The following is a 19,743-nucleotide window of genomic DNA, read 5'->3' as shown; positions in this document are numbered from 1 at the left end:
AGGTTGAGTGTTGGAGAAAAGAGCAGGGCTGATGCAGCAGGCGAGTATTAGCTGGTCTATGCCGGTGCCTGGCAGGAGCCCTACCTGTACCATCTCCCTCAACTCAGCTCCTGATTACAGTCCCCAGGGTCACACCTCTGCCTGCCACCCTCTCGACCCAGCACCATGGCTAAACCAGGCCTGAATATGGAGCTGAATCGCTTGGTTCAGGACCAGCCACCTGGCCAGGAGGGCCCCAGGCCTGGGCCCCCAAACCCAGCCGAGCAACTCCCCAATGTGCCCAGCTATCGTCCAACAATCACCCGCATTCCTGTCCTCGTTTCCCGGAGGACAACCTTGTCCAACTCCAGCTTTGCCAGGGAGACCAGGAGCTCCATCCGTCGCCTGGGTAGTGTGATCTTGCCCCAGCATGCTTGAGATGTGGCAGCGTACGGTTTCTGCATGGCTTGGGCTGGCTTCTCGCTGGTGTGGCATGCTGCAGGAACATGCGTGGTGCTCTTGGAATTCCCCTTCCTCTAAAGACCTCCCTCCTGCTTTGTAGTGACTGAAGGGGTTTAGTCCTTTTCTTTCCGTATGCTTAAAAGTTCACAGTTAGCAATTTAGTTCTTTGACTACATATACTTTCTGCATGTCATCATTTTATGCAGGAACTCATTCCCACTCTTCTTTTTTAATGTGTCACCTCCCTAGAGCATGAAACTTGGGGAGAATGCTGGTAAAAGAGGTAGGGGTCAGCCAGGCGGTGGTGGCGCATGCCTTTAATCCCAGCACTCGGGAGGCAGAGGCAGGCAGATCTCTGTGAGTTCGAGGCTAGGCTGGACCGACAGCCTCCAAAACAATACAGAGAAACCCTGTCTCATAAAAACCAAAAGCAAACAAACAAACAAAAACAAAACAAAACAAAAAAAAGAGGTAGGAGTCACTCCTACCCCTAACGGAAGTGCTGTGGACAGTCAGTAGCTTCTGGGGGGGGGTCGATTCTCTTTAAAGATCTGCTTCCTGGTAGGTCAACCATGCTGCAGAGGATGGCCTCCTAACCAGGGGTTTATACGAGGGGTACAACTTGGAATTGATGGGCTACTATAAAGGACTTGAGGCTGGGAGAGTAAGAAGGTGGGCTGGATCTGGAGGAGTTGGGGTGAATATGATCAAAACACATTGTATGATATCGTCAAGGATTAATAAAAGTGTTTTTAAAAGAAGGGACAGAGGCCATGGAAGGGGGAAATCAGGTGGTGGGGTGATGTGAGTTCCATTGTAGGTAGACTTGCCTGACTGTGACAGTCTGCTGGGCTTTCTGAGGGTCATTGGTAGCCACTGTTTCAGGGAGAGTGGAAGCAGGCAGGTGCAGGCGGTGTAGACAGGAGAAGCAGACAGGTGCAGGCGGTGTAGACAGGAGAAGCAGACAGGTGCAGGCGGTGTAGACAGGAGAAGCAGACAGGTGTAGACAGGAGAAGCAGACAGGTGTAGACAGGAGAAGCAGACAGGTGTAGACAGGAGAAGCAGACAGGTGCAGGCGGTGTAGACAGGAGAAGCAGACAGGTGTAGACAGGAGAAGCAGACAGGTGCAGGCAGTGTAGACAGGAGAAGCAGACAGGTGTAGACAGGAGAAGCAGACAGGTGCAGGCGGTGTAGACAGGAGAAGTGGGAAGGTGCAGACAGGTGCAGGTGGTGTAGACAGGAGAAGCAGACAGGTGCAGGCGGTGTAGAAAGGAGAAGCGGGAAGGTGCAGGCAGGCCGGGAGAAGGAATTCTTGGGGTTCAGTGCAGATTGAGGGCCTGTCCAAACTAGTCATTGGGCTAGTTCTGCTCACTGACTAATGGCAAAGTGCTTGGGTCCTACAGGTGCCCCGAGGTAATTTCTGTCCCGGTCTGCCTTGGTGTAAGCCAGTCTGCCCACTCTCCCTTTGATGTGGCAGACGTTTGTGCAGACATTGGGCCAGGCTGTCCCCGAGATCAGAGCAGGTAGGAACAGGACACCCCATAAGAAAAGGCCTGGCTGCCCTTGTCTCCTCATCCTGGCTCACAATGGGCACAAATGGGGTGAGCTTGTACTCTGATCATCCCTGCAATGAGGGGCAACACCCAGGCTCACTCTGCTGCTCCACAGGATCCCCAGTTTCTGCCTCTTTTGCTGGATTATTTTATCTAATTTGACATAAACAGGAAAACTTTTAATGGCTAGTCAAATGGAAAACCGGAGTGGCTTGCCATACACAGGAGATGTAAAAGTTTGCAGTGATAAAATGCTGAGCAAAAGCAACTCATGGAAGCAAAGGGTTAATTCCTGTTTACACTTCTGGTTCACAATTCATCACTGAAAGAAGCCAACATAGTCTCTCAAGGCAGGAACCTGGAGCAGAAACCATGGAGGAATGCTGCTTACTGGCTTGTTCCCCTTGGCTTGTTCAGCTAGATTTCTTCTATATCAATTAGCAAATAAGAAATATTTCCCAGACATGCCCACAGGCTAATCTGATGGAAATTCTCTCAGACAAGTCTGGAGCTGTGAGTTTCTCATGAGATACAGAGCCGGCTAAAGGCTTGGAGCCCAGAGGGGCTTGCTCCGTGCCAAGGCAACAGAAGCATTGACCATGGTCCCCTCTGCAATCAAGATGGAAGGAGAGCGACAGGGATGTCAGGGTCTCATTCTCCATCTCCCCCTTTCTGGTCTGAGGGTCTGGAACCCTCTATGTCCTCCCTGGGTCCTGGGAACTCCGACTGGGAAATAATCTCATCAGCACCCGGGCAGGCATGGCTGGTACAGTAAGGGCATGACACGAGGATTTTGGGGCTACAGAGGAACAATGAAGTGCAGCAAGAATGCAGTTCCGGACCTGGGTGTGGCGGTGCACATCTGTAATCCCAGCATTTGGGGGTACAGAGACCTTGTCTCAAAAGGAAACAGCAAAACCGGCAATTGGTTAGTCATTCCTCAGCCCTTCTGAGCTGGGCCTGTATCTGCACTGAGCTTTCCTAACCTACAGTTCCCTTAGGCACAAGATGGAAACAGCGTAACAACTGCCCGACAGAGTAGCTGCCGAGGTTAACCGGCCCTGCCATACAGCTGAGAACCCACAGTCCCTGACACTCAGGAAGATGGGGTCAGAGCATCGGTTGAACCCAGAATACACAGCCAGCTCAAACCACAGCAAGCGGACGGTGGGGGGAAGGAATAGATGTAAATGCTTAACATTTAAAAACCAACAGAAGTCGAGCATTAGCAGCACATGATTTTCATCCCAGCACTTGGGAGGCAGAGGCAGGTGATCTCCATGAGTTCAAGACCAGGTTGGTCTACAAAGTGAATTCCAGGATACACCTGTAAACCAGCACTGCAGAGACTGAGGCAAGATTGGGAATTCAAGGCCAACAACATAGTGAAACCCCAGAAGGGAGGGAGGTGAAGGAAGGCTGGCCAGGAGGATGGTTCAGTAGGTAAAGGTGCTTGCTGCCAAGTCTGGTGACTGATCCCCAAAATGGAAGGGGAGAACCAATTCCTACAAGTTTTCCTGACACACACACACACTCACACACACACACACATACACTATGGCATGCACTTACACACTATATGTAGTAAATAAATGTAACTTTTTTCAAAACAGAATTTCTCTGTGTAGTCCTGGCTGTCCTGGAACTTGCTTTATAGTCCAGGATGGCCTTGAACTCAGAGATCCACCTGCCTCTGCCTCCCAAATGCTGGGATTAAAGGCATGTGCCACAAAGCCTGGCTTAATAAATGTAATTTAAAAAATAAATATTATTTTTAAAATTTATAAAGGGGAGAGAAAGGGGAGAGAGTAAATGCATTGACAGTGCTCAGCAGTAACCCTTCTCTCGACATTTTAATGCTTCTGTGTCTAGTCTTTTCAGTCTAGACCACTACACTATGAACCTGTTTCATCTGAGCTGCCCTGTGCCAGCTGGTTGTTCCTCCTCTCCACCGGGAGGTGGCAGTGTGGAGTCCTGCCTAGGGCAGGCAGGGGGAGAGGCCATTCCCTGCCTGGCTCCCTGGGTCAGTCAGACTTGCTGAGGATAGACTACTGTGCATCCTGGGCTGGAAGCTGAGGCCATGCTGGGGTCAGCTCTGGGGCCCCCAGGTCTAACCTTTAGGGTCCTTTCTCTTTGGCTCCCATAGGGACCAGTGGGCGGTAGGTGAGGCCTCTCCTCTTCCTCTGAGCGTGGAGGATTTCTTGTCAATCTAGCATACTGGTTCCCAACCTTCCTAATGCTGCAACACTTTAGTACAGTCCCTCATGTTGTAGTGACCCCCAACCATAAAAGTATTTTGTTGCTACTTCGCAACTGTAATTTAGTTACTGTTAAGAATCCCCCCTCCAACGGGGAGACAGGGTTTTTCTGTAGCTTTAGAGCCTGTCCTGGAACTCTCTCTATAGACCAGGCTGGCCTGGAACTCACAAAAATCCTCCTGCCTCTGCCTCCCGAGTGTTGGCATTAAAGGGCATGTGCTACCACCACCCAGCTAGGAGTCCTAATGTAAATATCTGATATGTAACCTCTGTGGGGTCTAGACCCACAGGTTGAGGATTTCTGAATTCTAGCAAATGATATGCTATGCCTCAGTGTTTAAAAATCTTTCCCATTCTTGCTGGTCCTCCTTTGGGAGGAGGGGGCGCTTTGTATGACTTAGTAAAACAAGCACCCAGGTCTGAGGCCCCTTTCTGCCCATTGTGTGACTGTAAGCTATGCACTGGACTTTCTATGGTGGCCACGAGCAGAAACATCCCAGGGACGGTTATCTCAGAGTATCTTCCCTGTCTTGCTGTGTAACAGGCTTGTGGACAACTGCCTCTTAGACTTCCTTCTAGGTATAGTTAGCCCTCCAGTGTCCCCTAAGTCCCCAAGGTGGTGCATTCACAGACTCCCCAGGAGGTACCTGATTCTGAGGAATAAGGCCCAGGCTTTTCAGTGGCCCAAATAGACAGCAGGTGACTTCTGGGACCCCTGGTATAGATGTTAATACCCTCCAAAGCAAATTCCCAGGTAAACACATGACTAAGACAGCACATACATCGGAATGGAGTCCCTTCAAGAATACAAAGCCTTGGCTCCTGCCCTCCCTACAGGCTTGGTTTCTCCTTCCTTGAGAGGAAAACAAATGGGCCTGTCTATGTGACACTAGTCCCAGCCTCCCCAAGTTGCTGCTGCTTTCCACACTGAGAGGGTAGATTTGCAGCTCCTGGGTTGGGGGCTGGGGTGGCAGTGACATGCAGAAGGCCTCAGGTTGCATGGAGCTTGGCTGGGGACCGTACTGGGGAGGAGAAGCCACCAGAGACCCTCCAAACACAGCCCCAAAACCTGGCTTCTCTCCATGACTGTCCCCTCCTATCTCTTCCCAGTACCAGCCACGAAAGAGCACCCAGAGCTCCAGGTAGAAGACACGGATGCTGACAGTCGGCCCCTCATCCCAGAGGAGAAGGTCCCTTCACCGGAGAGACCACCCTCTCCTTCAAAATCTGACACCCTCAGGGTCCCTGGCTCCGCCGCAGCAGCTCACAGGTTAGCCATGATGGTTTGCTTGGGCTTCTGTCCTCAGGATGCCACTAGCCCATGTGACAGATGATGGGAAGCAGAGGACTGAGATCTCCTCTGCTGGTGGTCCTGAGAAGCATCCTCAGAGTCCCAGCCCAGACACCCTCCGCTGCAGGACAGAGGGATGCTACACAGAAATGCCCAAGTTTACACATACACTGCTGCCTCTTTCACACTCCCAGCATCTCTTAACAATTTAAAAATATGTTTTTATGAATCTGTTTATCTATTTAGTGTGTGCATGTGCCATGGCATATATTCGGGGGGTCAGAAGACAACTTTGTGGCATCGATTCTCTCCATCTACCTTTGAGAGGTTCTGGGGATCGAACTTAGATCTCCAGTTTTGCACCAGCACCCAAGGCTTCCTCTTTGAACTAAACAACTTCCCTGTGTTGTCACAGTGTCGTGGTTAAAGGCCACAGCCAGCCCCCCTGTGTGCCCCTGGCTGATCATAGTGCCACTGAGTTCAGCACACTGAACCCCAATTCCAACACTCTTCATTCCTGTCTTCTCTTTCCTTTTTCTCCTTTTGATTTTGGTTTTTGCTTGTTTGTTTGTTTTTCAAGACAGGGTTTCTCTGTGTAGTCCTGGCTGTCCTGGAACTAGCTCTATAGACTAGACTGGCCTTGAACTCACAAAGATCTGCCTGCCTCTTTGCTACCACTGGCTTCTTCTTCTTCTTCTTCTTCTTCTTCTTCTTCTTCTTCTTCTTCTTCTTCTTCTTCTTCTTCTTCTTCTTCTTCTTCTTCTTCTTCTTCTTCTTCTTCTCCTTCTTCTTCTTTTTGAGTCAGTGTTTCACCAGGAAGCCCAGGCTTGTTTTGAACTCACAAGCTTCCTGCCTCTGCTCTTCCAGGGCTGTGGAAATGTCCCATTACATTTATCCTGATTTCTTTTATCTTTTGTGTCCCAAAGAACTTTTCTATGTGGACCCATCCACATGCATTGCCCTGATGTTCTCATTTGGAGCACACTCTAGTTTAGGTCCTAAGCACTCATCTTCTTGTTCCCTGATGTTCTGACTTTCATTTTGCCCTCATGGGTTAACACACCTATCTATGTCCCCAGACTCTTGGTTCCATGTGTTAACATTGGGCATTTTGTGTTTATATGTTAAGAGTCTTTAGGGAATGACCACTCTTCTTTTCTGCATTCATTATCTCATAAAATGTTTAGGTTTTTTGTTTGTTTGTTTTTTTGAGACAGGGTTTCTCTGTGGCTTTGGAGGCTGTCCCAGAACCCGCTCTGTAGACTAGGCTGGTCTCAAACTCACAGAGATCCGCTTGCCTCTGCCTCCTGTGTGCTGGGATTAAAGGCGTGCTTCACCACTGCCTGGCAAAATGTTTGTTTCTAAACTGTGCGCTGATAGAACATGCATTTAATTGCAGGACTCTGGAGGCTAAGGCAGGAGGATCACAAATTTGGAAACAGCAAAGGCCACATGTCAGGACCTTGTTTAAAAATGAGAAAGAAAATGAGAGAAAAACACACACACGTGCATGCGTGTGCACGCACATACACACCCACACACACACATGCACACGCACACATGGAGATACACAGACACACAGAAAACCATCCCTGGACCTCGGCCTGACCTGCATCCTCCAGGTGCCATCTCTGTGTTTCTGTGTTGAGTTACTCTACTCCACCCTAAGCAGGTCTTTCTCTGAGGCTGGGGATGGCTTTCTTGGTGGTGTTAAGAAATGTCTGTCTTTCCCAGGGTTTTGGATTCCTCCATAAAACAATCCATCCCCACTCTTGAGGATGAGGGTGGGAGAGTCCAGAGAGTTAGTCCTGAGGATGCCAATGTCAAACAGTGCCAAGGGTCCCCCTGCCCACAGCTCATGCCACCCAGGCTCTGACCTGTGGACCTTCACGTCTAATCAGACAAGATCCTAGTGGCTCCAAATGCAGCAACCTGTGGTGTTCCTGAATGACAGCCCTACCCACACACTTAGTCTTCATTCTGTAGTTAGGAGCCTACAGTTAAGAAGCAGTGGACTTGTTCAAAGTCCCACTGTGAGCTGAAGACTAGACTCCACAGCCTTGTCTCACAGCTGAAGGGTGGTATAATGTGAGGAGGGAGGGTTAGGGAACTTCAGATCAGAAATAGGAGGCCGAAGGATAGAAGGACACATAGGCAGAGACTTAGCTGAGGGACAGGCACCTCTGTTTCACTGGGCATATCCAGTGCCACTTATAGAAGAAAAGGTGGAGGCACTCTATTGTTTAAATGATGTTCCTAGGTCAGATTCCAAGTTTGTCCTATACTAAGTCCATGCTGTTCACTTTGGGCCAGGCCACTGAGAGTTGTGCAAACACCGGGGTCCTGAGACCAGGCCTCCTCTTCTCCCAAGAACCAGCTAGAAGGCAGCCATTTACTTCCCTTATCTGGCCTTCTCTGAAGGTCCCATACCTGTCTGGGTCTCTACAGGAAGAAGCTACCCTCTCAGGATGACGAAGCTGAAGAGCTCAAGGCACTGTCACCAGCAGAGTCCCCAGTGGTGGCCTGGTCAGACCCCACCACCCCACAGGAGGCTGAGTAAGTGGAGCCACTCCTGAGTCTCAGAGACTTCAAGGTGGGTTTGGGATGAGCAGACAGAGAGGAGGGGAACCTGGGGTGCTTGTAGGACCCCACACAAGGAGAACTGTACGTTTTGGAGTGGTAAGGCGGGAACAGCTCTCCTGCCCAGGACTTTCCTGGTTGGCCCAGGGGTGGGCTTGAACTCTAGGCAAGATGCGTTCATTCCAGAATGATCAGAGAGGAAGGAGTACCCAGGCAGAAGCCCCACCCCGCCAACGATCTTGGCACTGAACCCCAAATAAGTCTACAGGAGGAGAGGACCCAAGGATCTGCTGTAGGTCCCCACCTGGGAGCTTGTTCAATCTGATCCCAGGCTCCACACAGCTCTGCACAGAGGTCCCAAAACTTGCATTTCCATAGCATTCTGGGCGACTTCGTTAGCTGGCATGTAGGACATGGCTGGAGGCCATGATGGCAGAATTGGAAAGCCGAGTCCCTGTATCTAACTGTCCCCAGGACTGGGTCATGATAAAGTACCTTCCTGAAGGTTTTCAGAAGTCCTGGTTGATGTTAAGTGCCCAGCCCAGGACACTGGCCTAGACACCCTAACATGCTCTCCAGGCATGACCCCTGTATTGACTACAAGAAACTGGATGTAGGCCTGCCTCCTTCCTTCTGTCCTTTTTCTGCCCATAATTGTATTTATTTGCTTTAAAATGTATTTATTTGTTGTTATTGTAAGTATGTGTTGATGTCACATACATGATGAGCACATATATGTGTGCCATGGTAGACATGTAAATCAGAGGTCATCTTCATGGAGTTAGTTCTCTTTGACTTTTCATCGGGTTGGGGATGAACTCAGGCCCTCGGGCCTTTGCAGCAAGCACTTTATCTGTGGAGTCATCCCCTGACCCTCTCTGCATTATTTTATTCACTTTATACTTTCCAGGGTTGTGGAAAATTCAAAGAAGATAGACTCAGGGAATCTCCAAATCTTACACAGTCCAGTTGACACTTCAACACAATGAAATGGTATTTTATGTAGCAGAGCAGGGACACAGTTAAGATTTAACATAAGAAAAATTTGGCAGAAATCAAACAATGAAAATTACCCTTGGGATCGTATAAAGAGGTCAATATAGAGACCCACATGTAAGTTATGTAGGCTTAGCTGCTGTAATAAACAAACCCTGGTGGTTCAGTGACTAAAAAGACAAGATGTCGCATATTTATAGTCACAGCACTACTTGTGTTTTTCGGGTCAGGGGAAGGCTGTGCTTCATGCAGTCATTTAGGGACCCAAGTGGCAGTGACTCTGGTATCTCCACATATAAAATGCTCTGGATAAGACTAGAAAGAGAAAACCCCAGCCATACATGGTGCCACAGGGCTATAATCTCAGCTCTTCCAGAAGCTAGGAGAGTGGGGTGGGTCTGACATTGTCAGAAAAAAAATGGGTTTAATTGGCCTCCCTTGGACTTTGCTAAAGTGGAGGCATTACTCAGCGTAGGCCTGGGGTCCTGGGACCCTTCCTGTTTGGTGTTTATCCTCGGTGGTGTTCCCACAGTGGCCAGGACCGTGCAGCCTCCACAGCCAGCCAGAGCAGTGCCATCATCAATGACCGGCTCCAGGAGCTGGTGAAGCTGTTTAAGGAACGGACCGAGAAGGTGAAGGAGAAGCTCATTGACCCCGATGTCACTTCTGATGAGGAGAGCCCCAAGCCCTGTGAGTGGGGGTAGAGGCGGCCACAGGCCAAGCAGGGTGTGGTGCCCAAAGAACCCCATCACCTACTGCTGGGGAGTGTGCCAAAAGCAAATTGTTGGGGTGTAAGAGAAAAGCTCAGGCCCCCAAACTCTGGATTTGGGCCTTAGATGTGTACTTGGGAGAGGAAGAAGGTCAAAGCTAGTGGCTTATAGACTCTTCTGCCTCCTTCTCCCAGAGGGGAGGGCAGCCGGGATGTCTATCTCAGATTTGCTCTCAGGGTTAACATAGCTGCTCTGGAAGCAGTCTCTCTCTGTCTCTCTCTGTCTCTCTCTGTCTCTCTCTGTCTCTCTGTCTCTCTCTCTCTCTCTCTCTCTCTCCCCCTCTCTCTCTAGCCCAGGTTGGCCTTGAACTCAGAGATCCTCCTGTCTCTGCCTCCTGAGTGCAGGGATCAAGGGTGTGTGCCACCACCACTTGGCATCAGGCAGTCTTTATATTCAGAGGCATTCATGTCTTTTGGGGGCCATCTGAATAGTTCTTTTTTTCTTTTTTGAGACAGGATCTCATTCTATAGCTCCAGCTGGAACTCACCCAGTAGCCCCAGGTTGGCTTGGAACTCATGGCAATCCTCCCACATGCTGGAATTGCAAGTGTGAGCCAGCATGCTGGGCTAACATCTCTTTCCTTTAAGGAGCCATCTGGAAAGGAGATAAATGCCTGGAATCCCTAGTGCTTGGGAGTCTGAGGCTGGAGAATCACAAGTTTGGGGCCAGCCTGGACTATATAGGGAGGTACTATCAGAAACAGAAACAAAGAGGAAGAAAATGAACAAGAACAAACTCGAACATGTTTTCTTTCCTTTTTCTTTTTTAAATAGAGTCTCACTGTGTAGTCCTGCCTGACACTTTGTAGACCAGGGTGGTCTTGAACTCACTGAGATCCATTTGCATTTGCCTTCCAAGTACTAGAATTAAAGGTGCATTCCACTATTCCTAGCCCAATAAACAAGCTTTTTGCTAGGGATATTTTCTAGTTTTTTCTCATAAGGGTTGTGCACTGGGACTCAAATGCCCATGACAGGTTATCAGAAACTGACTTTATACTCCTAACACTAGAAACACAGCCGCGTTGGACCCCTAAGAGCCAACACACAGTGTCACAGACACACGGAAGGCTGAATCCCAGCCAGGTAGTAGAGCTGAGTCTGAATTAACATGTCCCCAAGTTGACTGACCCCTTCAGCATTCTGAGTAAGGAAGATGGGGGCATGGGCATCAAAGGAGCAAGGGGTCCACTGACACACAGACACAGATAGACAGATGTGTGCACACGCGCACACACACACACACAGACACACACACACACACACACACACACACTGAGATGAAGTGTGCTCTTGAGGAGTATCTCCTGGCTGGGGTCTAGGAAGAGCTACCAGGGACCAGACTGCTGTGGAAGAGAGGGCCATGGAGTTCACTCCCAAGGAGCATATTGGCTTCTGCATTCAGCGTTTAGGAGCAGGTTGTGTGTTAGGAAGTGTGGAGGCCTTGCTGTTCCAGATCCGAGGATGGGACCGTTTTCCCTCCATCTTCTACGAAGCCTCAGGGCTGGGTCAGATGATCACTAATGTCGTCCCACAGCCCCAGCCAAGAAGGCTCCAGAGCCAGCCGCAGCCCAGAAGCCTGCAGAGGCAGAGGCAGCGGAGGAGGAGCATTACTGCGACATGCTCTGCTGCAAGTTCAAGCGCAGGCCCTGGAAGACGTACCGGTTCCCCCAGAGCATCGACCCACTGACCAGTGAGTCCCCTTGGAGGGGTCCCCCACATGCAATGTGAGAAGGGAGGCAGGGGCCAATACCATGGACATCCTTGGTCCACAATTCCTTACACTTTCCAAAAATGATTCCACATGCCCTTGCCTGAATCTTTAGCACGAGACCCCGGGACTAGCGACATGGGCCACACCCATTTTACAGATGAAGAAGCTGAGGCACAGGGAAGGACCTGAAATGCAGCCAGTTAGACTCCTCACCTTGACCATGGCCAAGTCTTCTTTCTAACTGACCGTGTGGGCTCCTTCCGGGAGCTCTGAGCAGGGGCAGGTCCCCACAGTCAGATGTGAATTCCCGTGAGCCTCTGTAAGTCTATTCCATAGCCCAGAACCCTCCATGTGTGTACCACACTTCCCAGTTCACAATGGAGCCCCTTGCCTTCCCCGCTGGCGACTTCCTGTGACCTCAAAAAGACCAAGGCAGGTGCCAGGGAGGAATTTCTTTAGAGTTAAGCAGGGAATCGCTCAAGAGCAGGACCCCAACCCTGGTGTCTACCGTGTTTCTAAGATACCAAGTGATCTCTAGTCCGTCCATGTATCCACCCACCTGTGTGTCCATCAATCTGTTCATTTCCCATGTGTCATTTACTGCTCTGGATTTCCTATGATGGAAAATTTATTGTCAAAACCTGTTCGTGGGCCGGTGAGGTAGCTGAGTGACTAAATATGCCAGCCAGGCCTGACAACCTAAGTTCTGTTCCCAGGAGCCACATGGTGAAAGGAGAGAACTAATTCCCAAGAGTTGACCTCTGACCTCCAAAGCACTCTATAATATCCTTCCAACCCCCATAAATAAATGAATGTAATAAAAAGTTTTAAATATGGAAAGCAGGAGGGGTTTCCACTTAGCTGTCTGTTATCCAGTAACGCCACCATGCCCCCCATCAGAAGACTCTGATCGTTAGGGCCTATCAGTGGCCTCCATGGCCACCTATCCATTCATTCACTCATCCACCTGTCTGCCCATCTGTTTGTCTATCTTCCATGGGATGAAGTCCACACGCGGTTGCCCGGGTGAGAGGCCCCCAAGCCCATCCCTGTTCCCCCACAGACCTCATGTACATCCTGTGGCTGTTCTTCGTGGTGCTGGCCTGGAACTGGAACTGCTGGCTGATCCCCGTGCGGTGGGCCTTCCCGTACCAGCGGCCAGACAACATCCACTTCTGGCTGCTGATGGATTACCTGTGTGACCTCATCTACCTCCTGGACATCACCGTGTTCCAGATGCGCCTGCAGTTTGTCAAAGGCGGGGACATCATTGTGAGTCACAGGCAGGCGGAGAGGGTCTGCCCTGGTCACCCCCTCCAGCCAGGGCCTCCAGGGGATTGACCTTAGATGACCTGACAGGTGACAGAATGAATGAACAAGGAAATCCTGGGAGCAGACGTTCATGTTTTGCTTTCGCCTCTTGCGTGTGTTCAGATTATACACATTAGATACCATTCCACGATGAACTGGTCCCCAGACCATCTGATAGAGTCAAAGGAGAAGTGGTCCAGAGAATAGCATCTGGGGCAGCTGCTTCAAGTTCCCCCTGAAGCCCTGTCTGAGCTTCAGAGTCCTCATCTGGGAACAGGGTGGTAGCCGCTGCCCACATGATGCAAGTATTGGCTGTGAGAACTATACGGTGCACGAAGAATACAGGGCTCAGGGAGCTAGTGCCTCCTGCGAAGGGCACGGAGCTGATCTCCTGTGTGGAACAGCCTGAGCCGGCCCCTCGCTGTGAGGAAACCAAAGCCCTAACTGTAACCCTAGGGTTACACATGCCTGTAGTCCTAGCACTCAGGAGGCCAAGACAGGTGGAGCTGAGTTCAAAGTAGACCAGGCTGTGTAGTGAAAACCTGTCCTTTTTTTTTCTTTCAAGACATGGTTTGTCTGTGTAGCTCTAGCTGTCCTGGAACTCGCTCTGTAGACCAGCCTGGCTTCAAACTTACTGCCTCTGCCTCCCTGAGTGATGAGATTAAAGGTGTGGGCCACTGCCACCCCAGCAGAACCATCTTAAAAACACAGGGGCTGGGGGTTGGGGGAAGGGACACGAGAAAGGAAAGGGGAGAGAAGCAGGCGTCCCAGTTCCCAGTGCGGTGAACAAGTCTAAAATCCCACACCGAAGCCGGGCGGTGGTGGTGCACGCCTTTAATCCCAGCACTCCGGAGGCAGAGGCAGGCGGATCTCTGTGAGTTCGAGGCTGGGCTGGACCGATAGCCTCCAAAACAATACAGAGAAACCCTGTCTCGAAAAACCAAAAAAAAAAAAAAAATCCCACACCGAGGCCTGGCTGTGTAGTCCTCCTGGTGTGTAGCTCAGCGGTGCTTGCCTAGCTCGCCGAGGCTCTGGGGTCCATCTTCACGATTGAAAAGTTAAAAAGAAAATCCACACTTCAGCAAAGCTGAGGTCTTTCTTCTCAAACAGCTTCTAAGTGGCCTCTTCTGGATCAAACTTCTCTTTGATAAGGGATAGCTTTAAGAATCAATGGAGGAAGTCGGGCTGTTAACATATAGATAGGGAGTCAGAAATATTGGAAAAAGGTTTTAGCCACTTCCATTATATTGATAAGAATTAAGAGGGAACCAGGCATGGTGGCACCCACCTTCAATCCCAGCACAGGAGGCTGAGGCAGGGAGGATCTTTGTAAATTCTAGGCCAGCCTAGTCTACAAAGAAAGACCTGTCTCAAAACAAGATGAGTCAAGGTCTCTGGAGAGATGGCCCATCGGTTATGAACACTACCTGCTCTTCTAGAGGACCCAAGTTCAATTCCCAGCACCCACATTGGGTAGCTATGGAGATCCAATGCCCTCCTCTGGCATTGGACACAGACACAAACACACAATCACATGAAGAAAATTTAATCTTTTAGTAAAAAGAATCATTCAGTAAAGAAAAAAGGAAATCAATAGAATTATGAACTATTTATTAAGCTGTGTGAGGCTTTTGAGTGCCCTGTTAAGGGGTTAGCATAACGATTGGTAAAATAAAATGCAACATCACAAAAGTTAAGGCTTTGGACATTGTACCATATTCGTTGGATGCCACAGCAAGCGATACTAGGCCAACAGCTGCTTCACCGGCTGCAAATGTTGCTGTTAACAACAGGCACCATGAATTAAAGTGCATTGTGAGCCTGTGCCACCCTAGACAACATATGCCGGAAATGAAAGAGTTGGTAGCAAGGAAGGAGTCTTTGGCCGACCTTCCTCCCCAGCCCCCTCAGAGCAGTTGCCGGCTCCTCACAGATCAAGTGGCCAGTAGTCCTGGGAGGAGCTGGGCACTGAGAGAACAGGCTCCAAGCCCCCACTTTCCTCCACTCACGGAGGCTGGCTGGTGACTCCAGTGTGGCTTACTCCCATGGCTACTCACTCACCCGAAACCACAAGTCCTTCCTGGCAGCAAGGCTGTGATGGCATCCTGACTCTCTCTGGTCGGAACTTAATCTGACCCCATCACCTCATCATCACTGTGCCTCCTTCTTCCAGACAGACAAAAAGGAGATGCGCAACAACTATCTGAAGTCCCGCCGGTTTAAGGTGTGTACTGGGGCGGGGGATAGGGGTGAGCGGCTGCCGCTGGGTCTCTGAGGGGTCTGGGTATCTGGGGGCATGTGCCGTGCAGTTCCGGACACATAAAAAGAGGCTAGTCCCATCTCCCATGGGAATGCCCACTAGGTCATACGCCTCCCGAGACAGCCCAGGCTGGGCGACCCTCACAGAACACCTGTCCATGTCTGCCTCCACATCCACGTAGGCAGCATAGGGCCGCTTGCGTTGGTTGGTGACAGACTGCCCTGGAGATGGGCACCGCGTCACGGACTATGAAGCCACAGAGGGGTGGGTGGGTGGGAAGCCTTGTGCCCTCTCATCCGAGGCTGTCCTGAGCATTCTGACCCTTCTCTCTGGCTGATAGAGACACACCCTTTAGCACCCCTACCCCCAGGGTTTGCGCCTCACCCCTGCGGTGCCCCATTGGTTTTCAGATGGACCTGCTCTGCCTCCTGCCCTTGGACTTCCTCTACTTGAAACTCGGAGTGAACCCCCTCCTTCGCCTGCCCCGCTGCTTGAAGGTAGGATTGGCAGGTCCCCGGGGCCTTCCGCTCCTCCTGGCTTGGCACAGGCACTGCCACTTGGGGAGGGGAAGGTGTCCCCAAGAGGAGATCCTGGGGAGGCGAATGCCCTCCAAGCATGTCTTAGTCCGAAGCTTGTTATAATTGCTGGCGACTTGGGGACACTCTTGTTCATCTCCGATGCAGAGACTCTACTAAGTCTAGTCTTTCCTTCGATTCCATTACTTAGATGCTGTTGTGACCATTTTAAGGGAAGGGACGCAGAGAGGCTAAGGAACTTGCCCAGTGTCACATAGCAAGGCAGGAGTGGAGTCTGGATTTGAACGTAGGCAGTCTAGCTCCAACTCCATCCCTACAGAGCTTCTCCAAGAAGGGGCTTCTGCTTTATAATGGACTTCTCTAGAAAGATGGGAAATTGGCCCTTGGAAGGGCTGGGTGACTTGCCCAAGGTAACAGGAGTAAGGCTGTGGCAAGGACAGATTTGAATGCACAGCACTCACTTTATCCGCACTCAGTGTCATCCGTTGTTTTTTTCTGACACTCACTGGCTGGACCTAGAGTCCTAGGCGGATCTGACTGATGCAGAGTGGAGATCTGACAAGTGAATGTGGTCAGGATCGACGGCCACTCAGAGCACTCTGGATCCCCTGTGTGGACTTTTCTAACCAACCGATTAAATTTACTATCCCCCAGACATGATACTGATGCTCTTTTCCAAAGACAGCAAATGGGGACGACTACCAACAGGGGGAACCATAATAACACTGGTTACCTAGAGGAAGAGTGCAAAGAGGGCTGCCTGGCAGCCAGTGGGTAGGGTGGGAGGCGAGAGCAGTGTGCCATGTCCCCAGGAGGCACAAGACAACCCTGACACCTTCCTCTCCCTCCAGTACATGGCCTTCTTCGAGTTTAATAACCGATTGGAAGCCATCCTCAGCAAAGCCTACGTTTACAGGTGAGAGTTCCCCATACACACACACACACACACACACACACACACACACACACACACACTCACACACACGCCATACACACTAGCTGCTCTCCCTTCCCCAGGCCTCATGGCCTCTAGAAACCAGGCCTCTTCTTGGCTCAGGCTCTTCTCTGGAACAATATTTGGTTTGTTCATTTGTTTTATAAGATCCATGAATGTCTTTTTACACCCCCCACACACACACACTGTGACAAGGACTCTCACAGGTTGACTCAAGTGACAGGTCAGCGTTTCTGTGTCAGTCCAGGGAATTGAAGTCCCACCCTAGCTCTAACAGAGAAACCATTTGTAAGAACACAGCGGGAGCAACACAGATGTTCAAGGTAGGACTCAGGACCACCTAGGCCATACTGGGGCGCAAGGCTACATCAAGGACACATAGCTCCTCCTCACTTCATTGTCATTTGCCTGCACTCGCCTGTCTCCTCCCTGCTCCTACCCTTTGACCCCTCAGCTTTCCCAGCATTCATCTGTAGAGATTTCTCTGCCACAGCTGGGCTGAGTTCGGCCCTGTGTTTTCACAAGGCTCCAGTCAAGACCCCTGGTTCAATTCCAGTCCTTTCACAAAGACAAACCTGAATTGACTGAGGGGTGTGTCATGCAGTTATATACCTTAGAATTATACTATACCTTAGAATTAAAGGAATCCAGGAGAGGAGAGTAAGGCTGGGTATCTGACTGGGTGACTGGGCAGGGTTATGTGGTTCCAGCAGGGAAACTGTAAGGCGGGCTTCGGGGATCTGAGATCTAGTTCGTTCCCTGAAGCGCTGCCCCTGGGGCAAGATGTCACCTCCCTGGCTGTGTCACCCTCTCCCTCTTCAGGGTCATCAGGACCACTGCCTACCTGCTCTACAGCTTGCACCTCAACTCCTGTCTTTACTACTGGGCATCGGCCTTCCAGGGCATCGGTTCCACTCACTGGGTTTACGACGGCGTGGGGAACAGGTGAGCCTACAGTTACAGCCATTGCGTTGCCAAGACAACCTTGCTCCTGAGGAGCCAGTCATGGCCAAGGCTCTAGGGCCAAGTTCTCCTTTCCCATCCATGTCCCTAAGCGAAGGTCCCCTGGGGATTGCAGGTGCCGGGAGAGGGTCTGGGCATGAGATGTGCTAGGATCTTCTTAGCATCCCCAGGTCCAGTAAGGTTGGAAAGTATACCACACAGACTTAGTGTGAGAAAACATTCATGGCACGGGACAAGGACTCCTGGGTAAAGATGTTCCCCATGATGTCATTCGCCATACAGAAGAAATGGAGGTGCCGTTGGGACCAATGGAAGGATTGCTGGCGGAAGCAGCATAGTTTCAGAACATCTATGTGATATTGTGTTATTTTACCTCCCTGTGGGCGACCTACTTTTTCAGATTTTAGCATTTCTAAATTTGAGGTATAAGGATAATCCATGTGTAAGTGTAACACGATACTTATTTTTGTACAAAAGGCTGAATTTGGGTTTAAGATGCAGCTCAGTGTGAGAGAGCTTGCTTAACATGCATAGGGCCCTGGGCTCAAACTCCAGTACCTCAAAAAAAGAAAAGCAAAAAACAAACCTGAGTTGGCGCATTGGTGCGCTATGCAATTACTGCCTCTTAGAACTGAAGGGATGTAACAGGAGAGTGTGTTCCTGGTTTTTCTCTTAGAGTCAGCATCCGCAAAGTATTGCATATGGCATTATGCATATATGTGTATCCAATACGGTGGCCAGCAAACAACAAGCCATAGCTGGTTCCCTACGGCCTAAAGCAAGGCTGTGCAATTTATGCAACATTACAATACGACGTGACTCCTACACGCAACTTGAAATGTTTTAATAGCCACATTATAAGCATAAAAGGAGGTGCAATTAATTTTAGTAATGTATTTGATTCATCCCAATGACAAAATTATCCCTTCTGCATGTAATTGCTGTGTTAAGCATGAGTGGCAGGTGGTTGAGCAGACGTTGGTGAGCTGGCCTGCTTCCTCTATGCCTTTCAAATCCTGTGTGTATCTCGCACCCACAGCACATGACTGTGTGTGAATCTCTGGCCTCCGGCTTCACTGCTTCCTTACCATATACACATATATACACATACTTTACGTTCTGGGGATAGAGCCCAAGGCCTTCTGGTGCAGGATAAACTAAATGTTTTTAAGTCCGTCTCTCTAAATTGCCCAGGATGGCCTTGAGTTCACTCTGTAGCCCAAGTTGGTGTTGGATTTTCTATCCCCCTGGCTTCCTGAGTGCTTGGATGCTACCTCGGAGTCTTGTGACAAGAAATAATAACAAAACAGAAACACTGAGTGTGAGTGTCTAGCTGGCGCCTGGGTGCCGCGTCAGTGACTGCCCCGGCTGTGAAAGCCAGCATGCCCGGGAAGGGTTCTAACAGCCCCAGCCTGGAAACAGAAGCTTCATTCTGAGAATATATCAGCTGTTCTGGGTAGCTGTATGGCTCTCCTTCAATTCCCAAAGGAGTCTGGGCCCTGGAATCTAAGAAGCCACTTCTCAAGGGCAGGCCAGACCTGCAGGCCTGGAAGGAAAGAGCAGGATGGAGAGATCAGTAGATCTCTGGAACCTTCTTCCCAGGGACCCAGGCAGGGGTGTGGGGTGGGAGAGGGTTAGGCCTACTTGCTGTCACACTTTCTTTCCCAGGGGAGTCCTCCAGGGACCCTGCATAGGGAACAAAATGCAGTAACAGAAAATTCTTCAAGGTCAATAGCACAAACACCGACTATAACCACATCCTGGGAGTCTGCTGTGTGCTGGAGCAGGAACCTTGGAAAACCAGTTCCCGCCTGTGGCAGTCTACCGGGCTCTGTGCCGAGCTGGGACCCTCTGCAGGAGGTCCCAATATGCGCCATGCGCCGTGTCCGTGGGAGATACTCCAATTAGAAACTTTTAGGGAAAAGTCAGGGCTGAGGACACCACTCTTACACCTTCTGTGGTTCACTACCTAATTGCACGAACACTCAGCTTCCTCCGCAGTTGGGTTGGCTTGATGGTTGATAGGGTGTGTGGGGGGGGTGGGTGCGGTGGCACTTAGTTCTGCCTAAGTTGCTTCATGCACCCCCTTGTGGCCAGTACTGGTATGACATGTGTT

The 19,743-nt window shown here is 50.4% G+C and overlaps 1 protein-coding gene across 1 annotated transcript in view; it reads left to right on the top strand.

The window, feature by feature from the left end:
- Positions 1–145: 145 nt before the first annotated feature.
- Positions 146–19,743, top strand: part of LOC101841738 (cyclic nucleotide gated channel subunit beta 1) — a 37,613-nt gene continuing 18,015 nt past the window's right edge. The window contains exons 1-10 of the mRNA XM_040740799.1: positions 146–388; positions 5,363–5,522; positions 7,992–8,099; positions 9,652–9,809; positions 11,426–11,581; positions 12,666–12,874; positions 15,087–15,137; positions 15,584–15,670; positions 16,561–16,625; positions 17,487–17,609. Of these exons, the coding sequence (XP_040596733.1) occupies positions 166–388; positions 5,363–5,522; positions 7,992–8,099; positions 9,652–9,809; positions 11,426–11,581; positions 12,666–12,874; positions 15,087–15,137; positions 15,584–15,670; positions 16,561–16,625; positions 17,487–17,609 (1,340 nt within the window). The 5' untranslated portion in view covers positions 146–165. The remainder of the gene's footprint in view (positions 389–5,362; positions 5,523–7,991; positions 8,100–9,651; positions 9,810–11,425; positions 11,582–12,665; positions 12,875–15,086; positions 15,138–15,583; positions 15,671–16,560; positions 16,626–17,486; positions 17,610–19,743) is intronic.

The sequence above is a fragment of the Mesocricetus auratus genome, unplaced genomic scaffold (genome assembly GCF_017639785.1).
Source record: "Mesocricetus auratus isolate SY011 unplaced genomic scaffold, BCM_Maur_2.0 Super-Scaffold_100714, whole genome shotgun sequence".
NCBI lineage: Eukaryota > Metazoa > Chordata > Mammalia > Rodentia > Cricetidae > Mesocricetus > Mesocricetus auratus.
Note: the sequence above shows the minus strand (reverse complement) of the source record. Positions and strands in the feature narration are given on the sequence as shown.